The sequence below is a fragment of the Python bivittatus genome, unplaced genomic scaffold (assembly GCF_059951505.1).
Source record: "Python bivittatus isolate LINGU-HERP-01145 unplaced genomic scaffold, Pbiv_v1 ctg000580_np1212, whole genome shotgun sequence".
In the NCBI taxonomy this organism is placed as follows: domain Eukaryota; kingdom Metazoa; phylum Chordata; class Lepidosauria; order Squamata; family Pythonidae; genus Python; species Python bivittatus.
Window position 1 is genome coordinate 3,783,736 of NW_028277087.1, and position 19,400 is coordinate 3,803,135.

At 44.4% G+C, this 19,400-nt stretch overlaps 1 protein-coding gene across 2 annotated transcripts in view; it reads right to left on the minus strand.

The window, feature by feature from the left end:
• The window catches only part of POLRMT (RNA polymerase mitochondrial), a 50,696-nt gene that overhangs the window by 8,642 nt on the left and 22,654 nt on the right, over nt 1–19,400 (minus strand). For both annotated transcript variants that reach the window (XM_088149381.1, XM_088149380.1), the window contains 10 exons: nt 17,876–17,998; nt 16,867–16,989; nt 16,273–16,452; nt 12,199–12,285; nt 11,253–11,366; nt 7,078–7,130; nt 5,438–5,536; nt 3,414–3,486; nt 2,256–2,347; nt 9–79 (listed from right to left, as the gene is read on the minus strand). In XM_088149381.1, coding sequence (XP_088005507.1) covers nt 9–79; nt 2,256–2,347; nt 3,414–3,486; nt 5,438–5,536; nt 7,078–7,130; nt 11,253–11,366; nt 12,199–12,285; nt 16,273–16,452; nt 16,867–16,989; nt 17,876–17,998 — 1,015 coding nt within the window. The remainder of the gene's footprint in view (nt 1–8; nt 80–2,255; nt 2,348–3,413; nt 3,487–5,437; nt 5,537–7,077; nt 7,131–11,252; nt 11,367–12,198; nt 12,286–16,272; nt 16,453–16,866; nt 16,990–17,875; nt 17,999–19,400) is intronic.

Sequence of the window (19,400 nt, forward strand, 5' to 3'; positions counted from 1 at the left end):
ATTCTTACCTTTCTGAGGAATTTCAGAGAGTAAATGTTTCAGCTCCTGGATCCTGAGAAGTGTCTCATTTTTCTTCTTTCTATTGCATGGTGGAGGGAGGGAGGGGAACACGTTAACCAAAAGAACTCAATGCCAGTTTCCCCCAACCTCATGGATAAAATTAGTTCCCATCAAGCCCGAAAGTGTGCAGTTTTAGCCCAACAATGCTGGACAGAGAGCAGGTTGGGGAAGAAGGATTTATGTACCAATAAAGAGTTGTGGGTCACTCATTCACATTTCCCATCACTCAAACTCCCACACAGTGCTTTTGTTGGTTAACTGACTGGGCCCAGTGACACCCACCCACCCATGGGGTGACTTTCAAATGCCTGGAGCCCAATGCCCCATCTTCACCTCTCTTGCAGCCTGATAAAACTCATCAGTCAAAATTTAGTGTGTGTAAAAGAATATTGGGGGGCGGTGTAATAAAGAGATTACACGAGAGTTCTGAAAAAGCAGAAAGGGTGAGAAAGAAACTCTAAAGAACCCCGCCTTGATTTTCTTTAGTATAAGATGGGACAGGGAGAAACTTGGGCAGGTTTTCAAGTTGATACCAGCCCTGAGAGGGAGGCCAGGTCATGCAACAAGATTCCAGGAATGCTCTTTATTGTGTGAGAAGGAATAACAGAATCTCAAAAGCTTGTCCAAGGTTCCCCTCTTACACTAAACCAGGATGCTGGCTGGGGAATTCTGGGAGATGAACTCCACACATCTTAAAGTTGCCACGGTTGAGAAACACTGACTAAACAAAATCAAGGCAGGTTTTTAAAAAATTTCTCTCTCACTATTCCCTCTTCCTCAGTGCTGTGCAATTTTTTCTGCAAGTCCCCTATTAATGGATCACTCCTTCCTTCCCTAAGGACCGTTCAATCTTCCTTCACTGGGTGTATTTTCTTTTCCAGCTCTTTCTGAATCCACCCACATAGACTAGTTTAGTTTTGCTTGGTCTTATGGGAGGGTTGGCAGGGAAGCTTAAAAAAAATGTTTTGTTCTATTTAGGTTTTATGGGGACTGCTCCAATCATGTTCATAGCTGGGCAAACAATGAAAAACATTAAAAGGAGGGAAAAAAACCCCAAATCGGGTAAAATAGAGCTATTACTCAGAAGAGAGGACAGAACCTGGCATGGAAAAATATCTCCCTTGTTAATCTGACTCTCTCCTGCTTTTAGCAGCATCTGTTAAACCAAGAAGCAGATTTATTTTGTGCTGTTCCACAAAGAAAGGAGACTTTTTCTTGGCGTTAGGAAAATGTTCCTGGCAATACTGCCCATGTGGAAAGGGCTATCCCTTAATGGAGGTGCTACAACACCATCAAGTGAGTTGGGCTTCTTCCATTCTCTGATTCCCAGTCAGCCAGATCAACCCATCAACCAACTTCCAAATCAATTAATCAAGAAGAAGGTTTTCCAAAAGCAGTTTAAATGTTTATAAAAAACTGCAGAGGCAAGCATCATCTGAAAACAGGGTTCCCCTCTTCTCTTACATGCAGGCAAAAAGGCTCTTCTGTGTCTGCTACTCTAAAAGCAATATGGAACAACCTTCTCTGTATTCAATAAGATTTACTCTGGAGCAAACTGGCATAAGATTGTACCACACAGTAATGTCTGCTGTGGCAAGGGCACATTGTTAGATGCACTGGGGCCTCAACTCCTCAAAATCCCAGCAACCACGCTCAGTTGGTGCTCAGTTGGAGAAAGGGGGTATTCACCTGAAAAACAAAGCAGGTAAGCTTTCTGCAGAGAGCCAGTTTGGTGCAGTGGTTAAGGCACCAGGCTAGAAACTGGGAGACTGGGAGTTCTTGTCCTGCCTTAGACATGAAGCCAGTAGGGTGACCGTAGGCCAGTCCCTCAACCCTGGGAAGGAGGCAATGGTTAACCACTTCCGAAAAAATCTGGCCAAGAAAACTGCAGAGACTAGTCCAGACAGTCGCCAGGAATCAACACTGACTCGAAGGCACGTGCAGAAAAAGCTTTCTGCTTCATTTTTTTTTTTTTTAATTTTCAGGCACACTCACACTTGCTTGGGGGAACCCTCTACTGGCAGAAGACAGAAAAAAGTCTTTTTCTGGTGGTTTCTGAACAGGGAGAGGTTGGAATCCCAAGGAGCAGCATTCAGCATTCCACACAGCAACCTTCTGCTGCAGAGCCTACCTGGAGGGACATATTTGATGGTATGTAAAGAGAAAATAAACGTCCAACGTCGCAGAGAACTTACGGAGCATCAGAACAGTATTTCTGCAACATAAACTTTGCAAGGTCCTCCAAAATGGGTTGCTGGTGTAGTGCCACAAACTGTTCACGGCATATCTAGGATTCAAAACGTAATCACTTGAACATTCCAGTCCTTCCCAAAACATGTGGGGAAACCCACAGAATAGAAGCGCAGCCAGGTGGTCCACAGACTGTACACCCCCAAATCGTGACACTCCTAGGGAAGTTGATGGGACTTGAGGTCTCTGATCTGAACATGCAGGGAATCTTTCGAGGGAAAAACAGGGAGACTGTGAGTTCTAGTCCTGCCTTAGGCATGAAGCCCTCTGCTTCAGCCCTGGGAAGAGGAAGGCAAGTGAAAATCAAAAGTTTTGGCAAGAAAAGTGCAGGGACTTGTCCGGGAAGTTGCCAGGAGTCAAGACTGACTCAAAGCCCGGCCTGTGCACACACATACATACACAAGACCTTTAGAGAAAAGCTCGCAAGAAGGGCTTCCCATAAATAAAACTGCGAAAAAAATGTAACACGTTTCAATTAAAAAAAACACACCCCAAAGTAACCAAAACTAACATCCTCCAAATAGCTTGGCCAAAATTTCAGCCAGGTTGGGGAAGCGGGTTTTAAACAACACACAGGCCAAAAGTCTAAATGAATTCATTAAGAAGGGGGGAAAATGTTTTCCAATCCAAGACAGGTGATGCCATAAAAGCAAAGCTGCTTAAAGTAAGAGGACTTTAAAAGCTTGTACGGAATGGATGGTTGTGTTTTGCTTGAAATGGACTCTGCCAGCACAGGGCTGCTGCGAAAAAGCCCATCTTCTGAATCTGCTAATAAACAGGCTGGATTTTAATTTAAGCAGGGCCTTCAGGACTGATCTAACTCTTTTGCAGTGTTATTTAGGAGAAGGTAGTCCTTTGTGTAATCTGGCCCCAAACCTCTTGGGATTATAAAGGCAAACTTTTGGAGAAATGTTGTCTTAGACCAGTGTTTCTCAACCTTGGCCGCTTTAGGATGTGTGGACTTCAACTCCCAGAATTCCCCAGCCAGCCATGGGGAATTCTGGGAGTTGAAGTCCACACCTCTTCAAGTGGCCAAGGTTGAGAAACACTGTCTTAGACCAAGGAAGGATACAGCGAGATTTGTTCGTGTGGCAGCATCTTACCTTATTCATTAAGTCGACCGTGGCTGCGTGCGTCCAGAAGCAGTCATGCACGGAGACAAAAGTTAGCCCTTCCCTGAAAGAGAAGAGAAGCAGATGAGTCTCATACCACAAAGCAAATTCAGAGATTTAGAGTACATTTTTAAGGGGGAAATATTTGATATAAAGACAGTAACCAGAAGCAATTTTAACGTTTATAAATAATTTGATGTAATCACCAGTTGGATACAATGGGAGATTTAGAACTTAATACTGTTTTTACTAATTGTTCTGAGTACTTTTTAAATTTTTTCTTCTCCGTTTTATTTCTTTTCCTAAGATCATGGGCATTTATTTTAAATAAAGTTAAACAGTGGTGACATCAATATAAATATCCCTGTTTATAGAGTTTTGTAGTGATTTACAATTATTTCTCGAGATGATAGGATGATTTTAGTTTGATATAGTCAGTGAATTATCTAATCCATGAAATAATGAATTCTAAATTTTATGACAACTGTAGATTAATTATTTATTGATATTTTATTTTCCAGCCACTCTGTCTTTTCTTTTTTATTTTATACAGTTATTTATTTTATTCTTTAAATGTTTTAAAATAGACAAAAAAAAAGGGGGGGGGAAGAGAAGCAGATGAATTGGCAACTAACTTCTCCGAGTTAGTTACTGTTAGTTGCAGCCTGAGAGTGCAAAGTGGAAGATGATGAAATGTGCAGAAATTCATTATTGAAATGAATTGCTATTGAATATAATTGCTTTATAGGCCTTTTCTAGACAGCCAAATGGTTTTCATCCACGGCTGATCACGGATCTTGCATTCTTTTTTATTTACTGTTTATAGATGATGGCTGTTTAGGCTGCTGTTTTGCTACGGTTGTATCTACAGTATTGCTTTTTTCAAAATCCTGCTCTTCTTTCTTCTTTCAGGAGAGGGAAAAACATGGATTGTAAATATGAGAGGAAATGACAGCTGATAGTGCATCTTATTCAGACAGGCCGGAATAGAACCAGAGGCAGAATTATTAGGGATCTGCTGAGGCTCACTTCCTTTATTGACTGGGAGGAGAAAGAGACAAGGCAAAGGGGATCTGGAACAGCAGTAAGATGGTAGGGAAGGAAGTGGGCCCAGTCAGTGAGAGGATACAGAATTTGAATGTACTCAATAGATAGAATGACCTCTATCTAGTCCAGGGTTCCTCAACCTTGGCAACTTTAAGATAGGTGGACTTCAACTTCCAGAATTCCCCAGCCAGGCTGGGGAACAATAAAATAAATAACTATATAAACTATAAACAATAAAATAAATAACTATATAAACTATATCAACACAGAATCTATATCCAGCATACATCTTCAACACACATAAAGTTCATCAAGTTCATCTTCCACCATTCAGGGTAAATTGCTATACACCATATAACTTTGACACACTCAGAGGTCATCTAATTCACCCTCCATCAGTCAGTGTAAAACCTCTATATGACATATATCTCTGACACACCCAGAAGTCATCTAGTCCACCCACCACCACTCAACGCAGAATCTCTATACAGGAGATACATTCGACACACTCAGACATCATCTGCTTCACCTTCCACCTCTCCATGTAAAATATCCATACAGGAAAGATCTTCAATACACTCAAGAGGTCATCTAGTCCGCCCACGCCCCCAATGCCTTCCCCCTCCCCACCACTCTTCATTGCAGAATCTGCCGCTTTTCTTGACCACTGTCCTCTCTTCTGTTCCAATACCTTTGGAAAGTCTACCCCTGCCTCCCAATGCAGGCTTTTCCCCTGTCTGTTTCTGCCCAGGCCAAACTCTTCTGCAATGTTAACGCCCAGGATCCCACGGGTGCAACAGAAATGGGCTCCTCTGCCTCCCCTTCTTTAGGTGAGCCCTCCCGGCTTTATCAGCTCTTCCAGGTTGCAGGGGGCAGGTGCACTTACTTCCAAAAGGCATTCAGATTTCTCAAAAATACCGCCCCTCCCATCAAGGGAGCCCAAAGACGCCCATTCTCACCCTTCTTACTTTTGACAGTGCAGAGCCGTCAGCATCATGTGGCTGGAATCCAAAGAATGGATGAAATTGGGTGGGAAGGCGTTTTTCTGTTTCCTTGTGTTTGGCTTCCTGCAGGGGAACAAGGCAGAGCAGAAAAGAGTTTGAATTCCAGGACCATCTTACCCACCCTAACCGAGACCCCCCTCTAGCAGCTACCAGCATTTCAATCCAATAATCCATTACTTTAGCCAAAGGTACAAAATGTGGCGTCCATGTGCCCTCATCGACCTGCAAGGTGCCTCTCAAACTTTCTGCCTCTCCTGCCTTAACTGAACAGGAATCTCCAACCATTTCTATTTATCCAAAATGGGTCCTGACCTGACACTGGCCCCGTGAGCAATCTTAGAACACCCCAGCAGGGGAGGGTTGAAGCTCAGGGCTTCGTTTGGAGGAGAAGCTTCAAATCCACTAGCCACGAGCAGCACATTTCAAGGTCAAAACATTTCCAGGTCAAAAGCGTTCTGTTTCCAAAACAGCACTGGGACACTTACGGGTTGGTCAGAACACCTCTGGCAACGTTGCACCAACCCATTTCAAACTGTAAAGGTTTGCATGCTCCTAATGCTCGCCTACCCAGTTAAGCTAGATCTGAGAGCAGCAGGAAGCATTTCTGAGTGTCAGCTATCTTGGGCACACCCACCCCGTTCTCAGAAATTCCAAATATGCCCATCAGCCTTTAGGCTGTCTCCTCCAGTGGATTAAACGAGGCATCGCTGTGTATATATTGCTGATGTTTGTAAAATATTTTGTTTTTACAAATTTTACAAGGGAGCAAGCATACTTCTTGCAAGCTCAGGAAAGAAGGCCTCTTCTCGACAGGCCCCGATTCCTCCTGGTTCAGCATCATTTTTTCCAAGAGGCATTGTTTTCCTTTGAGGCAAGAAGAGATTGCCACAATGCAATCACGTGCCGGTGTGCAGGACAAAGCAGTTGTCAAAATCATAGTCAAAGAACTGGTGTTCTAAAGCTAGGATTTGCTGGGAACATGAATGCGCCAGTGTGCGGGGCCAGAAACTTCTGGCATCCTTGGAAAAAGTAAAGAGAGCTGTTCTTCGGCCAGAGCATTTCTGAGAAGCCCATAAACAGCGACAAGCCACTTCAGAAGGCATTTCAACTATTTTAGAAGAGGCATGCCTTTCTGCACAAGAATACAAGGAACAAGAGAATGCAGGTTGTGATACACACACGCCTTGCACCAGAAGAATTAGTATCACTAGAGACAACTGATGCACCTCCTCAAACCGGTGCCCCATTTTGGCATCAAGGAGGGCACATATAAGCAAGTGCTGGAGTAATGCATACATGCAGCCTCTGAACGCCTATTCCCTATTTCAAAATCAGCGCCTGAATAATTTGGAAACACCACCAATCCGACCAATCATTAAGCTTATCTGATCAATAGCATTTTCCTTTTAAGTCACGTGAGAGCCCCAATCATCAGAGAGGTTGATGATTTCGACTCTCGTCTGACTGAAAAAGTCATCTCCAGCTCTCTTCCGACCATGCCGGCCGGAATTAAGGAGAGGCGGAGTCTAACCGTGCTTGGGTGATTTTCTCTAAAACCCACTCTGGATTTTAGAGAAAAGTGTTTTCTTCAGAGAGATACTCACTGGTCCACACAGGAGTCTGATTTTAGGTAAAGGCTCTGCATGTCTCCCTTTATCTGGTTGTGAAGAGAGAAAGAGCAATTTTGGTTATCAGAGGATGCTCCCATTTTTTAGAAGCCACCACAGAGAAGAAAACAGACACCCAGAGCAAAGGTATGTGTTCCCCTGACCCAAGTGCAATTCCTGGCAACTACTGCAACACATCCATACAGTTTTTGTGGCTCAAATATAGGACTGGTTTCTCCTTGCCTTTTTCCAGGACGTATTTTCAACTTCCCAGTCTAGCCTACTGCCCTCTGCTTTCCTGTGGTGGCCCATTCCAGTTCCAAACGAGCCTGACCCTGCTCAGCTTGTTTTGAGATCAGCTGGGTTGGCTGGGGCCTGCCACATGCTGCTGGAGGGGCTAGATGTGAAAACAATCCAGGGGAACATTGGTGCTATGTGCATTTCAAGGACCGCTTGTGCCCAAGATTAACAGCTATGCTTGAATTTTGCATTAAAAAAAAAAAGAAAGTAAGCAATTCTCTGGAAGCTGGATTCTGTGTCCAATCCCACATTCTCTAGTCCCAGGTTCCAGTGTAGCCACGTGCTTAACCAGTAATCCAGATAAGCTGTACCCTGGAGCGCTCAAGGACTGGAATGGTTTGTCACACCCAGAGAAAAGGGACCTAAGTTGGAATTTTCATTCGGGTTCATTGGAAGAACGTGGGCTGATAATTCTGTCCAAGCCTCGTTGATCTCCATTAGGTGTGGCTATCAGGACCCAGAGTTAAAACACAAACTTTCATTCCTCGGCCAAGGGACAAGGAAGAGTGTCTCAACAGACAGGAACACAGCCTTGTCCTTTCTAGAGAGCCAGAACAGCTGCAAGGTGTTGACCTCCCCTCCCTGGACTGGCCAGGAAAAAGACTCTCCCAAATTGCTGGTTGTTAGCAGCATGCAAACATGTTTCAAGATCAGTCTTGAGTGCAAAATACTTTGCTTCAGGTTTGAAACAACTGACCAGAGTTTGATCATTTCCAGAGTGTTTCAAACACTCTGTTTTGAGCCCCAAACACTTCCAAAATGATCGGACATAGCCCATCTTCTCAAAACAACCGTTTCAAGCTTGGTGCAGCTTGATGCAAAATGGGGCAGTGGGATGTCCGAAGGGGTCATGTTTTGAAAGGTTTTGCACCCTAAAACCTTTCTCCTGTATCTACTGTCTGATGACGTCTTGAGAGCAGGCCAACATGGTTCTCTCTTGCTCGCTTGATTAAGTGTGTCACCTGAAGATTACTGGACAAACTCATGGGACGGAAATTATCCTTACAATCACCAAAAGTGTTTTTCTCTGTATTCAGAAAAGAAAAATGTTCTCAGTGGGGTTTAAGAAAAGGTAAGTAAGAAGTAAATTCCCCTGCAGTCTTAAGGATGTGACATAAAGGGGAATGAGAGGGAAAAAAAGCAATTTCAATTGCCAGTTCCTCAACGTGTTGTGTAGTTGCTGTTCCTCTGACCAGTAAGTGTGGCTGGCTGCCCCCTGCTCCTCGGCCAGAGGCCAGAGCATAAAGCCCTTCAATTCTTCAGGGCGATGGATATAAATAATCAAACTGCATCCCTTTGGGAATAATCCTAAAGTTGGAAGGAACCATAGAGGTCATCTACTCCAACCCCCCTCAGGCAGGATTTGTTACACCATCTCTCCAGCCTCTATCTGAATACCTCCAATCGAGCAGAAACTCACCATTTCACACAGCGGCCTGCTCCACCATCTCACAGGTCAGGCTGCCAGGAAATTCTTGTTGAGCTCTACCCTGAACCACCTAATTTGAACCCACTGCCTCTGGTCCTGCCCTAAACGCTTTATGCTCCAGAGCAGTGTTTCTCAAGCTTGGCCATTTTAAGATGTGTGGACTTCAACTCCCAGAATTCCCCAGCCAGCATGGCTGGCTGGGGAATTCTGGGAGTTGAAGTCCACACATCTTAAAATGGCCAAGCTTGAGAAACACTGCTCCAGAGCAATGGATTGTCAGGGGGGAGGAAGTAAGAGATAAACACAGCAAATAAATCAGTGGCATTCCTTCAAACAGCCCTAATTTCTAAAAAGAAACACTATTTATGTCCTCCAGGACAGCAGCAGGTATGAAGAGGCTGAGCGTGTGCAAGGTTTGTGCATTTGGGAGGGTGGAGGAAAAAAAGCTGCTTTATTCACGAAGCTTCAGCAGCTGTTTGCTCATCCTGGCAAAAAGCAGCTGGGCTGTCTTGTCTGCTGAGTCATCCTCCCCAAATGACTGACTCACGCCTTCGCCACTGCAAAAGGCTGAGTCATGCCACCCTTCTCTCCCCCCCCCCGCTTGCTTCGAGGCTCCAGAGTGGGCACTGAGGGGGTGCTCTTGACTGCCAGCCGGCCTGCCCCCCAAACCCCCCCCAACCCAGCACATTTAATCTGATTCCTGCCTCTGTTTCCAGAATAAAAGAAAAAAGAAGAAGATGTTTAGGTGGCCAGTTAAAATCTCGAAGGGAGATGAGCGGAGGAGGAGAGTTAGAAACCACATGAATTGCAGGGAGGGGAGGAACAGCCTGAAACGTACGGGCAGGAAGGGGGGAGAAGTCTTGGCATCAAGATCCTGTAAGGCAGGGTTCCTCAACCTCAGCAACTTTAAGATGGGTGGACTTCAACTCCCAGAATTCCCCAGCCAGCCATGCTGGCTGGGGAATTCTGGGAATTGAAGTCCACCCATCTTAAAGTTGCTGAGGTTGAGGAACCCTGCTCTAAGGCAGTGTTTTTCAACCCTCAGCCACTTTAAGACGCATGGACGTCATCTCCCAGAATCCCCCAGCCAGTTGCTGAGGTTGAGAAGCACCGCCTTAGAGGATCTCGATGCCAAGACTTCGCCTCCCTTCCTGCAAATACGTTTCAGGCTGTTTCTGACTCCCAAAGTCTACGAGGGACACAAACTGCAGTGACAAATGGGGCCCCAGTGAATTTTATTTCAAAATACTTTTTTTTTTTCTTTTCTCTTTGCAAAGGACCAAGAACATCAAAGGTCTGGAACTATTCTCCTGGGAAATGGGTGCAGGCAGGAAGGTGTTCAACAAGGTCATAAGAGATGGATCACATAGCAGGAGAAACTTGGTGGGGTCAGAAGAATTGACACAATTTTGAGTCTCTCGGAGAAGGCAAGAACTTTTGTGTCTCAACACCAAACCATGGAACGAAGCCAATTTGCACACTGCTACTACCATGTTTGGGGTTGGTGTAGTGATTAAAGGCACCAGGCTAGAAACTGGGAGGCCATGAGTTCTAGTCCTGCCAGGCACAAAGCCAGCTGGGTGACCTTGGGCCGGTCCCTCTCTCAGCCCTAGGAAGCAGGCAAGGGCAAACCACTTCCGAAAATCTTGCCAAGAAAACTCCAGGATCTTGTCCAGGCAGACTCCAGGAGCCAAGGCTGACTTAAAGCCACAAAATTAAACAACAATGTTGACGAGAGTTAAAAGCAAATCACAGGAGAGCCAAACGTCCCTTCCCAGCTCAAGCCACCCACTTTCTGTCTAAGCTACCGAGAAAGATTGTTGGGAATACCAGCCCAAACCCTTGGAGGAAGAAATGAATAAAAACTCAACCAACCAAAACACTGATATGCCATGAAATAAATCATGACTTAATTTGTGGGGTTCTTGTCTGCAAAACCCAATGAAAATTAAAGGGGCTCAAGAATGCCAAGAAATAGCTAAGATCTACTGATGGTTATTCAGTCTACACAGAACTGACAGCAGTCTAAGTAACAGGTACTGGGGTGAAACAATAAAACTGCTGGATGAAACCAGAGCTGTCAGTCTCAGCAGTTCAATTATCTGTCCCCATTTCCAGCCCAAAAATAAAGCTGCAGTTAAGTCACAGGGTTAGAGTTAGCCCTCTTTAGCCAAATAACTTCATTCCTGTTGGATCAGTACAGATTTAGTCAAGATGACTTGCAAAAATAATAATAATTAAAAAAAAATGGAAAACTCTAAGCCCTAAGGTCTCTTGTACAGCCCAACCAGGGGGAACAGGGATTAGCTGATTTAAACCAAAGGTACCTCTTTTTTGGAATGCAGCTCAGTGCAACACCCCTCAAAAGGCACACCTCTGGATTCTGATTTAACATCTGTTCTGACTTTTGATTGACATACACAAACATCCTTGAGGATCTTACCAATGTGGATTTCTTGCGATGGTAAGGCTGAATGATGGGTAGACCCAGGGGGGTCACCCACTCCACCGTCTGGCCAATCTTGGAAATCAGCCAGGCGCTTTCCGTCAGCCAGTTCTGCAAGACCAAAGGAAAGGGTGAACAAGATGGTTTGGAGCAGAGGGGTGTGGAAATGGGTTAGGAAAGGAACCATATTTGGAATTTGGGAGGGTGAGGAGCAGGAGCAGGAGCAGGAAGGCTTCCACAACCTGCTTTCTGCCTCTTCAGAGATGCCTACAACTTCCAGAATTCCCCAACCGGCACCCTGTTGGCTATGCGGGTTGAGAAATTTGAGAACTGTCCTCCAAACACAAAAACTGACATATATCAGGTAGAGAAGGCTGTATGTACTGTGAGGAAGTGAAAAAAAAAGTTAGGATGTGAGTCTTAGAGAGAGGAGATCAGCTGGTTGGACACAGGATTAGGTGAAAATCTGAGTGTGATCTGGAGCTCCAGGTAGTCAAAAGTTCAAAGGGGAGAGGGCAGTAAAAAAGTAAAGAGCAATTTATTCATAATTTGCCAGCTTTTGTTTAAGAAAAGATAGGAAAGCAGAAAATGTAGGGCGATAAGCCTCCTCCACCCACCCCTGATGGTACTACAGGCCTTGTACAAGCCCTAAAGTTGACTTAGCAAAGTTAAAGAAACAACCCCCCCCAGCAAAACAAACTCTGACTGCTTCGTATCATCACCCCACTACCGGGGCCCTTCTGCCCCACAATAAATGCAATCTCTGATCACCCAAAGATTGTCCACTCTTGCTAATAAGTTCTGCAAAGCCAAAGGATTTTGATTTATTGAATAAACCACCATTAAGCTATTAATAGTTTTAGCATGGCGTGACCCAGGCCAGAGAACAGGAGGCCAAAGGGGAAAAACGGGGGCAAGTTTTTGTGTACAGTCATGAGTTTACCTGAATTTCCCGAGACCCTGAGAACATTTCGGTAAGGCTTTTGAAGACTAGCCGGACAAGATACAGGGCTGCTTCCCAAACATCTGCCTGCAGGGAAGGAGGAAGATTCCATAAGAAACATAGACAGGCCGTCGCAAAACCTTGGTCTAATCTTTTAAAACCAACTGTTGGGCAATTTAAAAACACCCTCTCAAGGCCATCTACAGAAAACGAGATTAAACTCTTCAAACCTTCAGTAGCATATTCATCAAAGGAAGCAGATAAAAACAGGAAATAAAAAATGTTCAGAAAGCAACAAGGAGCGCATGGGGGTGTTCAGTTTGATATGCTCATTTGGGTAATGGATGTGGTGGTCAGAGGAATAAGCATGTTCTATCAACGTTCTAACCCACACAACTGACCGAATCAACTCACTCTGATGGGTGGGTTATTTTCATTCCCAAATAGCTCTGGAGCTATCTGGGGTCAAAATAACCAACCTTGGTCAGCCAAGTTGTCTGAATGGTTTACTATGGGTTGCGAGGAGGAGTTAAGGATCCCTTCTCCCTTCTGACACAGAGACATCATCCTAGAAGACCCTACAAAAATGAAGCCACTCTAGGCACTCCATCTCTCTTGCTTTAGCTTTTAACTTTCTCCATGGCCACTTTCTGGAGCGGGGGGGATGTATGGGACAAGCAAGGCCCCCCCCACCTCACAATCTGTTCCTGGTGGCTATAGTGTGAGGGACGTCTCCAGAAGTCACTGTTGCTCGAAAATCAGATCCTGATCTCGGCTGTGTCATTTAGGGTTAAAATTTCATCTGGAAGCCAATGCAAATTCCATCTTATGAGATGGAAATTGCAGATTCTGCAGTGATTGGAGGCCGGATATGCAAACTTTGGTACAAACAGTGAATGAAAGACGGGTGACCATGCTTTGTAAACAGTGATTGTAAAAGAGGAGCGTGGTGTTGGATCACAAAGTCTTTAGAGTCTATAACAGTGTTTCTCAATCTCAGCAACTTTAAGATGTGTGGACTTCAACTCCCAGAATTCCCCAGCCAGCAAGGGTTACAGGTTAAAGTCGTAATCAAAACTTTTGGATAGCATTCTATCATTTGTTTTCCATCTGAAGGTTAATTTTTTTGCCAGAATATGTTATTAAAATTGGATTGTGATCTGCATATGTCATTGGAAGAATTTGTACTTCTCTAAAGGATTTGTACTTCTCTTTGGAAAAGACTCTGATGCTGGGAAAGATTGAAGGCAAAAGGAGAAGAGGACGGCAGAGGATGAGATGGTTAGATAGCATCACGGAAGCAATGAGCATGAAACTGAGCCAACTCAGGGAGGCAGTGAAGGACAGGAAGGCCTGGCGCAATATGGTTCATGGGGTCACGAAGAGTCAGACACAACTTAACGACTGAACAACAACAACAAAGGATGGTTGTCAGAGTCTTAGAAGCCCAGCACAGGTCTATTCTGGGGTAAGACTGATGCCTCGCCAAAAAAATGCCATCTCTTTTTATTGGTTTCTGTCATCTCCAAATATCTGTTAATTGCCAATTCTTCCATATATCGAAGTACCTTTTGCGGAAGCTTCCCATCCTTTTTTGTATGTGTCAATTTGTCTAGATTCAAATCCATTCATATCTCCCCAAACAAGTATTGCCCCTTCTTCAAATTCTATTCGTTAAAAAAAAAAGTACATTATAAAATTGTTCTTTATTTTTATCTGGGCATATATAAAGGCCAAGGTACAACTGGGTCTCTCTTGCCAACAAAACAAAGATTTCATGTGCACTAAAATCAACTATTCCTTTTTTCTTTTATTTTCTTTTATATAATTTTTATTAAGAATTTTAATTACAGTAGTAAAAGCTAATACACACTAAACTTAAGGAAGGAGAAAAAATGGGGAGAAAAGAATGAATGAATGAATGAATGAATGAATGAATGAATGAATGAATGAATGAATGAATGAATGAATCTTGCCCCCGGAGGTGAGATTGGCCCCCTCACTCCTGGCCTTCCGGAGGGATCTGAAGACCTGGCTCTGCTGCTTGACCTGGGGTGGGGAGGGAAGACATCAAGCATGGGGATGGCTAGCCCCACAGAGGCCTGTGCTCTGCAGCTCTGAAAACCATCAGCCTCTTGGACTTTTTCTTTTCTTTTAGTAACGTTTTGCACAGTTTTTACGTTTTAGGTAATTTTATATATATTTATTGTTTTAATGGGTTATGTGAGCCGCCCAGAGTCCCCCATTAGGGGGAGATGGGTGGAGATAAATTTAATAAATAAAATAAAAAAATAAATAAAACTTTTTATTCAACTTTTCTTCTTATTGCACTAGGTCAATAATCTTGCAACTGCCTGGGCGGAAAATGTCTTCTTTCAATGGCTTGTTACAGTGGCACAGCCCTCACTGGGCCACTGCCAGTTTTTATTTCTTATTTATTACTGGGGGGGGGCAGGACTAGGAGTTCTCCACAATACGGCTGACATGTGACTGATTTATTTGTCCGACCACTACTCAGCCATTGCATAGAGGGGAACCTTTGGCTAGCTTTGGGTGATGCTCCAGTTGCAAGCGAACCTGCAGCAGGAGGACCTTGTGTTGGGAACTCATGGCCTCATCACCACTTGTCTGGACTACTGCAGTGCACACTATATGGGGCTGCCCTTGAAGAGCACTCAGAAGCCTCACTTGGTCCAAACAGTCCCCCTTCTTGGTCCCCCAGAAGTGAGGTCGGCCCCCTCCCTCTTAGACTTCAGAAAAAAACTGAAGACCTGGTTTTGTTCTTATGCATGGGGTGGGGATGGGAATGGTCAGTTTTGGGGATGGCTGGCTCCCTAGTCCTACCTGACCGATATTATCTGGTCCCAGGCTGCAACAATACCACCATCGCTTGGATTTTGTCATATTTAATCATTGCATTTTATGCTGTACTATTTATGTTTTTATTGGTTTTAACTGTTTGGTTGTGAACCGCCCAGAGTCCCTTTTGTGGGGGAGTGGGGCGGTGATATAAATTTGATTGCTAGATAGAGACAGACAGACAGACAGACAGACAGACACAGTAATACCAGCAATATCGGCTGGGATGAGCCAACATGTGCACGTGACCCCAGTGTTCTGAGCCCTGAACTGACTTCCTAGGATTTTTACAGTCCTGAAGAGCCCTTGGAGAGCCAGTCTGGTGTAGTGCTTTAAGGCACCAGGCTAGGAACCAGGAGATCCTGAGTTCTAGTGCTGCCTTAGGCACAAAAGCCAACAGGGTGACTTTGGGCCAGCTCCTCTTTCCCAGCCCTAGGAAGAAAGAAGCATGGCCAACCCCTTCAGAAAACATTGCCAAGGAAACAGCATGAACTTGACTGACTCAAAGGCACACAGACACAAAAACCAGTTGGCTTAGCATCAAAGGACTTAGAGGACTGCCTTCTCTGGCTGGCTTCAACCCACCTGATTCAGCTTGGGATTCCCCACTTCCATGAGATGCGCGATGCGGAGGCTCACAGCCTCTGATTTTCTGGTGGTGCACCTGCTCTTTGGAAAAGCTTCCTGCGGAAATGTGATCAGTCCCTAGGCCGGTGTTTCTCAACCTCAGCAGCTTTAAGATGCATGGACTTCTAGGAGTTGAAGTCCACACATCTTAAAATTGCTGAGGTTGAAAAACATTGCCGTAGGCTGTTGGCTTTCCATAAGTTACTAAAAAAAATAAGTCATTTTGGAGTGCCTTTGGGGCATGAATTGACACCACTGGTTACTGAGTAATCTATGTGCAGTTGGGAAGGGTTTCATTCTTATAGTTATACTGTGGATGTCCTATTGTACGTTTGTAAACATACTATAAATTGCGAGAATCTCTTGATGGTGGCAGATATCTAACTGGCCAGACAGACTGACGAAGCGGATGAGGGCATGACCAAGTCAACCTTGATGGAGCTGCAAGAAAGAAAAGAAAAGAAAAGAAAAGAAAAGAAAAGAAAAGAAAAGAAAAGAAAAGAAAAGAAAAGAAAAGAAAAGAAAGGGAGGGAGGGAGGGAGGGAGGGAGGGAGGGAGGGAGGGAGAGGGGGCCAGAAGAATACTCACCTTGGGGAAGTTGTCAATCTCCCTGAGCTGTTTTTCAATCTGGAGGCGCCCCCCGAATTGGGTGACCCCATACACAACTGTCATTACTGTCTGCTTCACCACCTTCCGAGTCACGAAGCCATTAAGGACTCGAGCAATTCTGACTCCATTTTCTGCATCTTGCTTCCGAAAGACCTCCACCTGCGTTCGAGAAAGCGTTAAGAATAAAATGGTAGATGCTTCTAAGCATAACTAGCCATGATCAAACAAACCAATGCAATGTGAGAATCAGGAAAAGAGAGTCCTGGTTCTACGACCTGTTTCAACCGAGCTATGGGCATTTGCTGCCAGAAAGTTTCTAAAATCTCAAAGGCCACAGCTGTGGCTAATATACTGCAATAGCCTGCTATTCTTGAGATAAACCATTCCTGAACATTTAGGTTCCATTCAGCTAGCCATCCTGCAAGATGCCAGTGGATTTACTCCTCTGGAATACATACAGCTGATGTTATACTCTTCAGAATATTTATTTAGGGGTGGGGTGGAAGAAGGCCCTTGTAGCCTGGAAGCCTTTCCTGCACGCTGGGAGCTGTCCACACCGAGCCACAACCTCACCTGCAGAGCCACTGAACTGTAGACGTCCTGAGGAACGTCAGATGAGGCTAGATTTACTGAGATGGCGCCAACTGTATCACGCCCGAGCGCTGCGTAGTGCTGAAGCCCATTGCAGGAACCATCCTGTGAAGGGAAAAGGTCACAAGAGAGAATTAGCGATGTTTTTCAATCTGGAGGCACCCCCCAAATTGGGTGACCCCATACACAACCGTCATTACTGTCTGCCTATAAACAACAGAATTCTTCTGTTGTTTATAAAGTGATTTATAAACAACAGAAGAAAGGAACTTTAGACAAAGTGTCATCTTGATTCTCCCCTCCCTGCCCTCGCCCCAAAAACACCCTGATTGGAGTCACATATTTCACTGAGGTATTAGCTTGAGTCACATAACACAGTGAATTCGCCTCCATTGCTACAGTGAATTCTACTGTGGCCCCTGAGATTTGCAAATAACTGTTTTTTTTATTATTATTATTATTATTATTATTATTATTATTATTATTATTATTATTATTTAAAAATATTGTGAGATTTCCAAATACGAACTGATAAAATCTTGGCACCTCACACACCAGATTTAACTATGGTTGAAAAGAAGAAAGCGTGGATAACTGATGTGGCTCAGGGGATAATAGAACAGAAGACAAAGAATTGGAGAAGACCAGAAAGTATCAAGATCTCAAAATCGAAGCTGAAAGATTACGGCATAAATTGACAGTGGTGATCGGCAGACTGGGTACCATAGCAGAAAGCCTTGGGTGGCACTTAGAAAATCTGCGCAGTGAGGAAATTTCTATCTGTCAATTACAAAAGGCCACCCTCCTTGGATCCACACACAGGCTACGCTGATACATTACAACATTGTAGGAGTTCTTGGGAAGAACTCGATGCGAAAGAAGGCCAATCCCAGCAAGGTGCTGCATCAAAGCCTCATGAGGTTCACACCATCACTTACCCCCATACAAAATAGAGGGAAAAGAACCTCCAAGCACAGTACCATTTACATACCTGATGGACAGGGAAATGGGAGATGTATTCAGCAGGATTGGGAGACCGCACAGCCTTTGCAATTTCCATGGAACATGCCAAAACTTGCCATGGTTCATCAACATTCATCCACCACTTCTTGCCCTGTACAGGGGAAAGAAAACCATATTCAAAATATGACTGCAGGGAAGAATCAGCAAGTTTGGTACGAGTCATTATATTTCAAGGAAGTGGGTGCTGGAAAAGGGTAACCAAAACAGCAAGAGGAGATGATGATGATGATGAAGATGATCATCATCATCATCGGTTGGAAGACTCCAGAATGACTCTGGGCAGTTTACACTTAAAAAAAATAGAAAACAATACAAAAGAAATTAATATGCCTGTGGAGTCCTTGGGGTTCTCTGAGGTTGGTTCTTTTCTTGCAAATGTTTCATTACCTGGCTAGGTAACATCTTCAGTGCTAAAATGGGCTGGAGTTTGCTCTCTATTTATGTGCTGTGGCCTGCCTTGCCGGTGCTGGTGAGGGAGGGGGGTTTGTTTTGCTCCTCTGGTACTTCTTTGATTGGCATATGTTGACTGCTTGATTGTGTGCCTGGTGGTGACCTTTGCTTATCTGGGTGCTGATTGCTAGTGATTGATTGCTGGTGACTGATTGCTGGTGAGGCGATCTTCTGGTCTTTTGTCTCTTTTGAATAGTATGTAGATGCTGTTTATCTCTATGTGTCTGTTAATTGCTGCCTTGTCTGAATACCAGGCTTCCAAGAATTCTCTTGCATATTTGGATTTAGCTTGGTCTAAAATGTTGCCAGTTTCCCAGTTAAAACTATGGTTGAGTCTGGACAAACTACATTCTCTGTACCATTAATGGAGCAGCTTCTCTGTAAGGAAAGGGGACAATGGGCTGGGGGCTTTTCAGCTTTGAGAGAAGGTAGCAAAGGGACCTGTTGGAAATTATAAAATTATTTACTCTCTGCCACTTTAGATGGGCTCGACCCCAGCTGACTCCAAGCAGTTTACAGAATGCACATCCTAAGAAATCAAGCACCTGAAACAATGCAAAAGTAGTCATCATATCAAATAACCATGGTAATACAATCCAGGTAGTCCTAGGGTTATCATGTGAGGGAATGAATCTGGGGTTGCTGTCTGTATTTGGGAAAAGCAGCTGCAGCCAGGCAGAAATGTTTCCCACCCCCACTTCCCAAAGATGGGCTCAGCTCATCCCTTCTCCCAAAGAGCAGTAAAAGTTCACAGCCTCAGAAACTTAAGAGGAGATGGGCTCCTTCCTTCCTTCCTTCCTTCCTTCCTTCCTTCCTTCCTTCCTTCCTTCCTTCCTTCCTTCCTTCCTTCCTTCCTTCCTTCCTTCCTTCCTTCCTCCCTCCCTCCCTCCCTCCCTCCCTCCCTCCCTCCCTCCCTCCCCCATCAAACTTTTACTTTCCAGAAAACTAGGGAGGGTCCCTTCTGAGATGCTTCCCACACCCCATCCAATCTTTTGAGTGGCACAGGCTATAAGACAGTAAAATAAAAAATATCTGTAAAATAA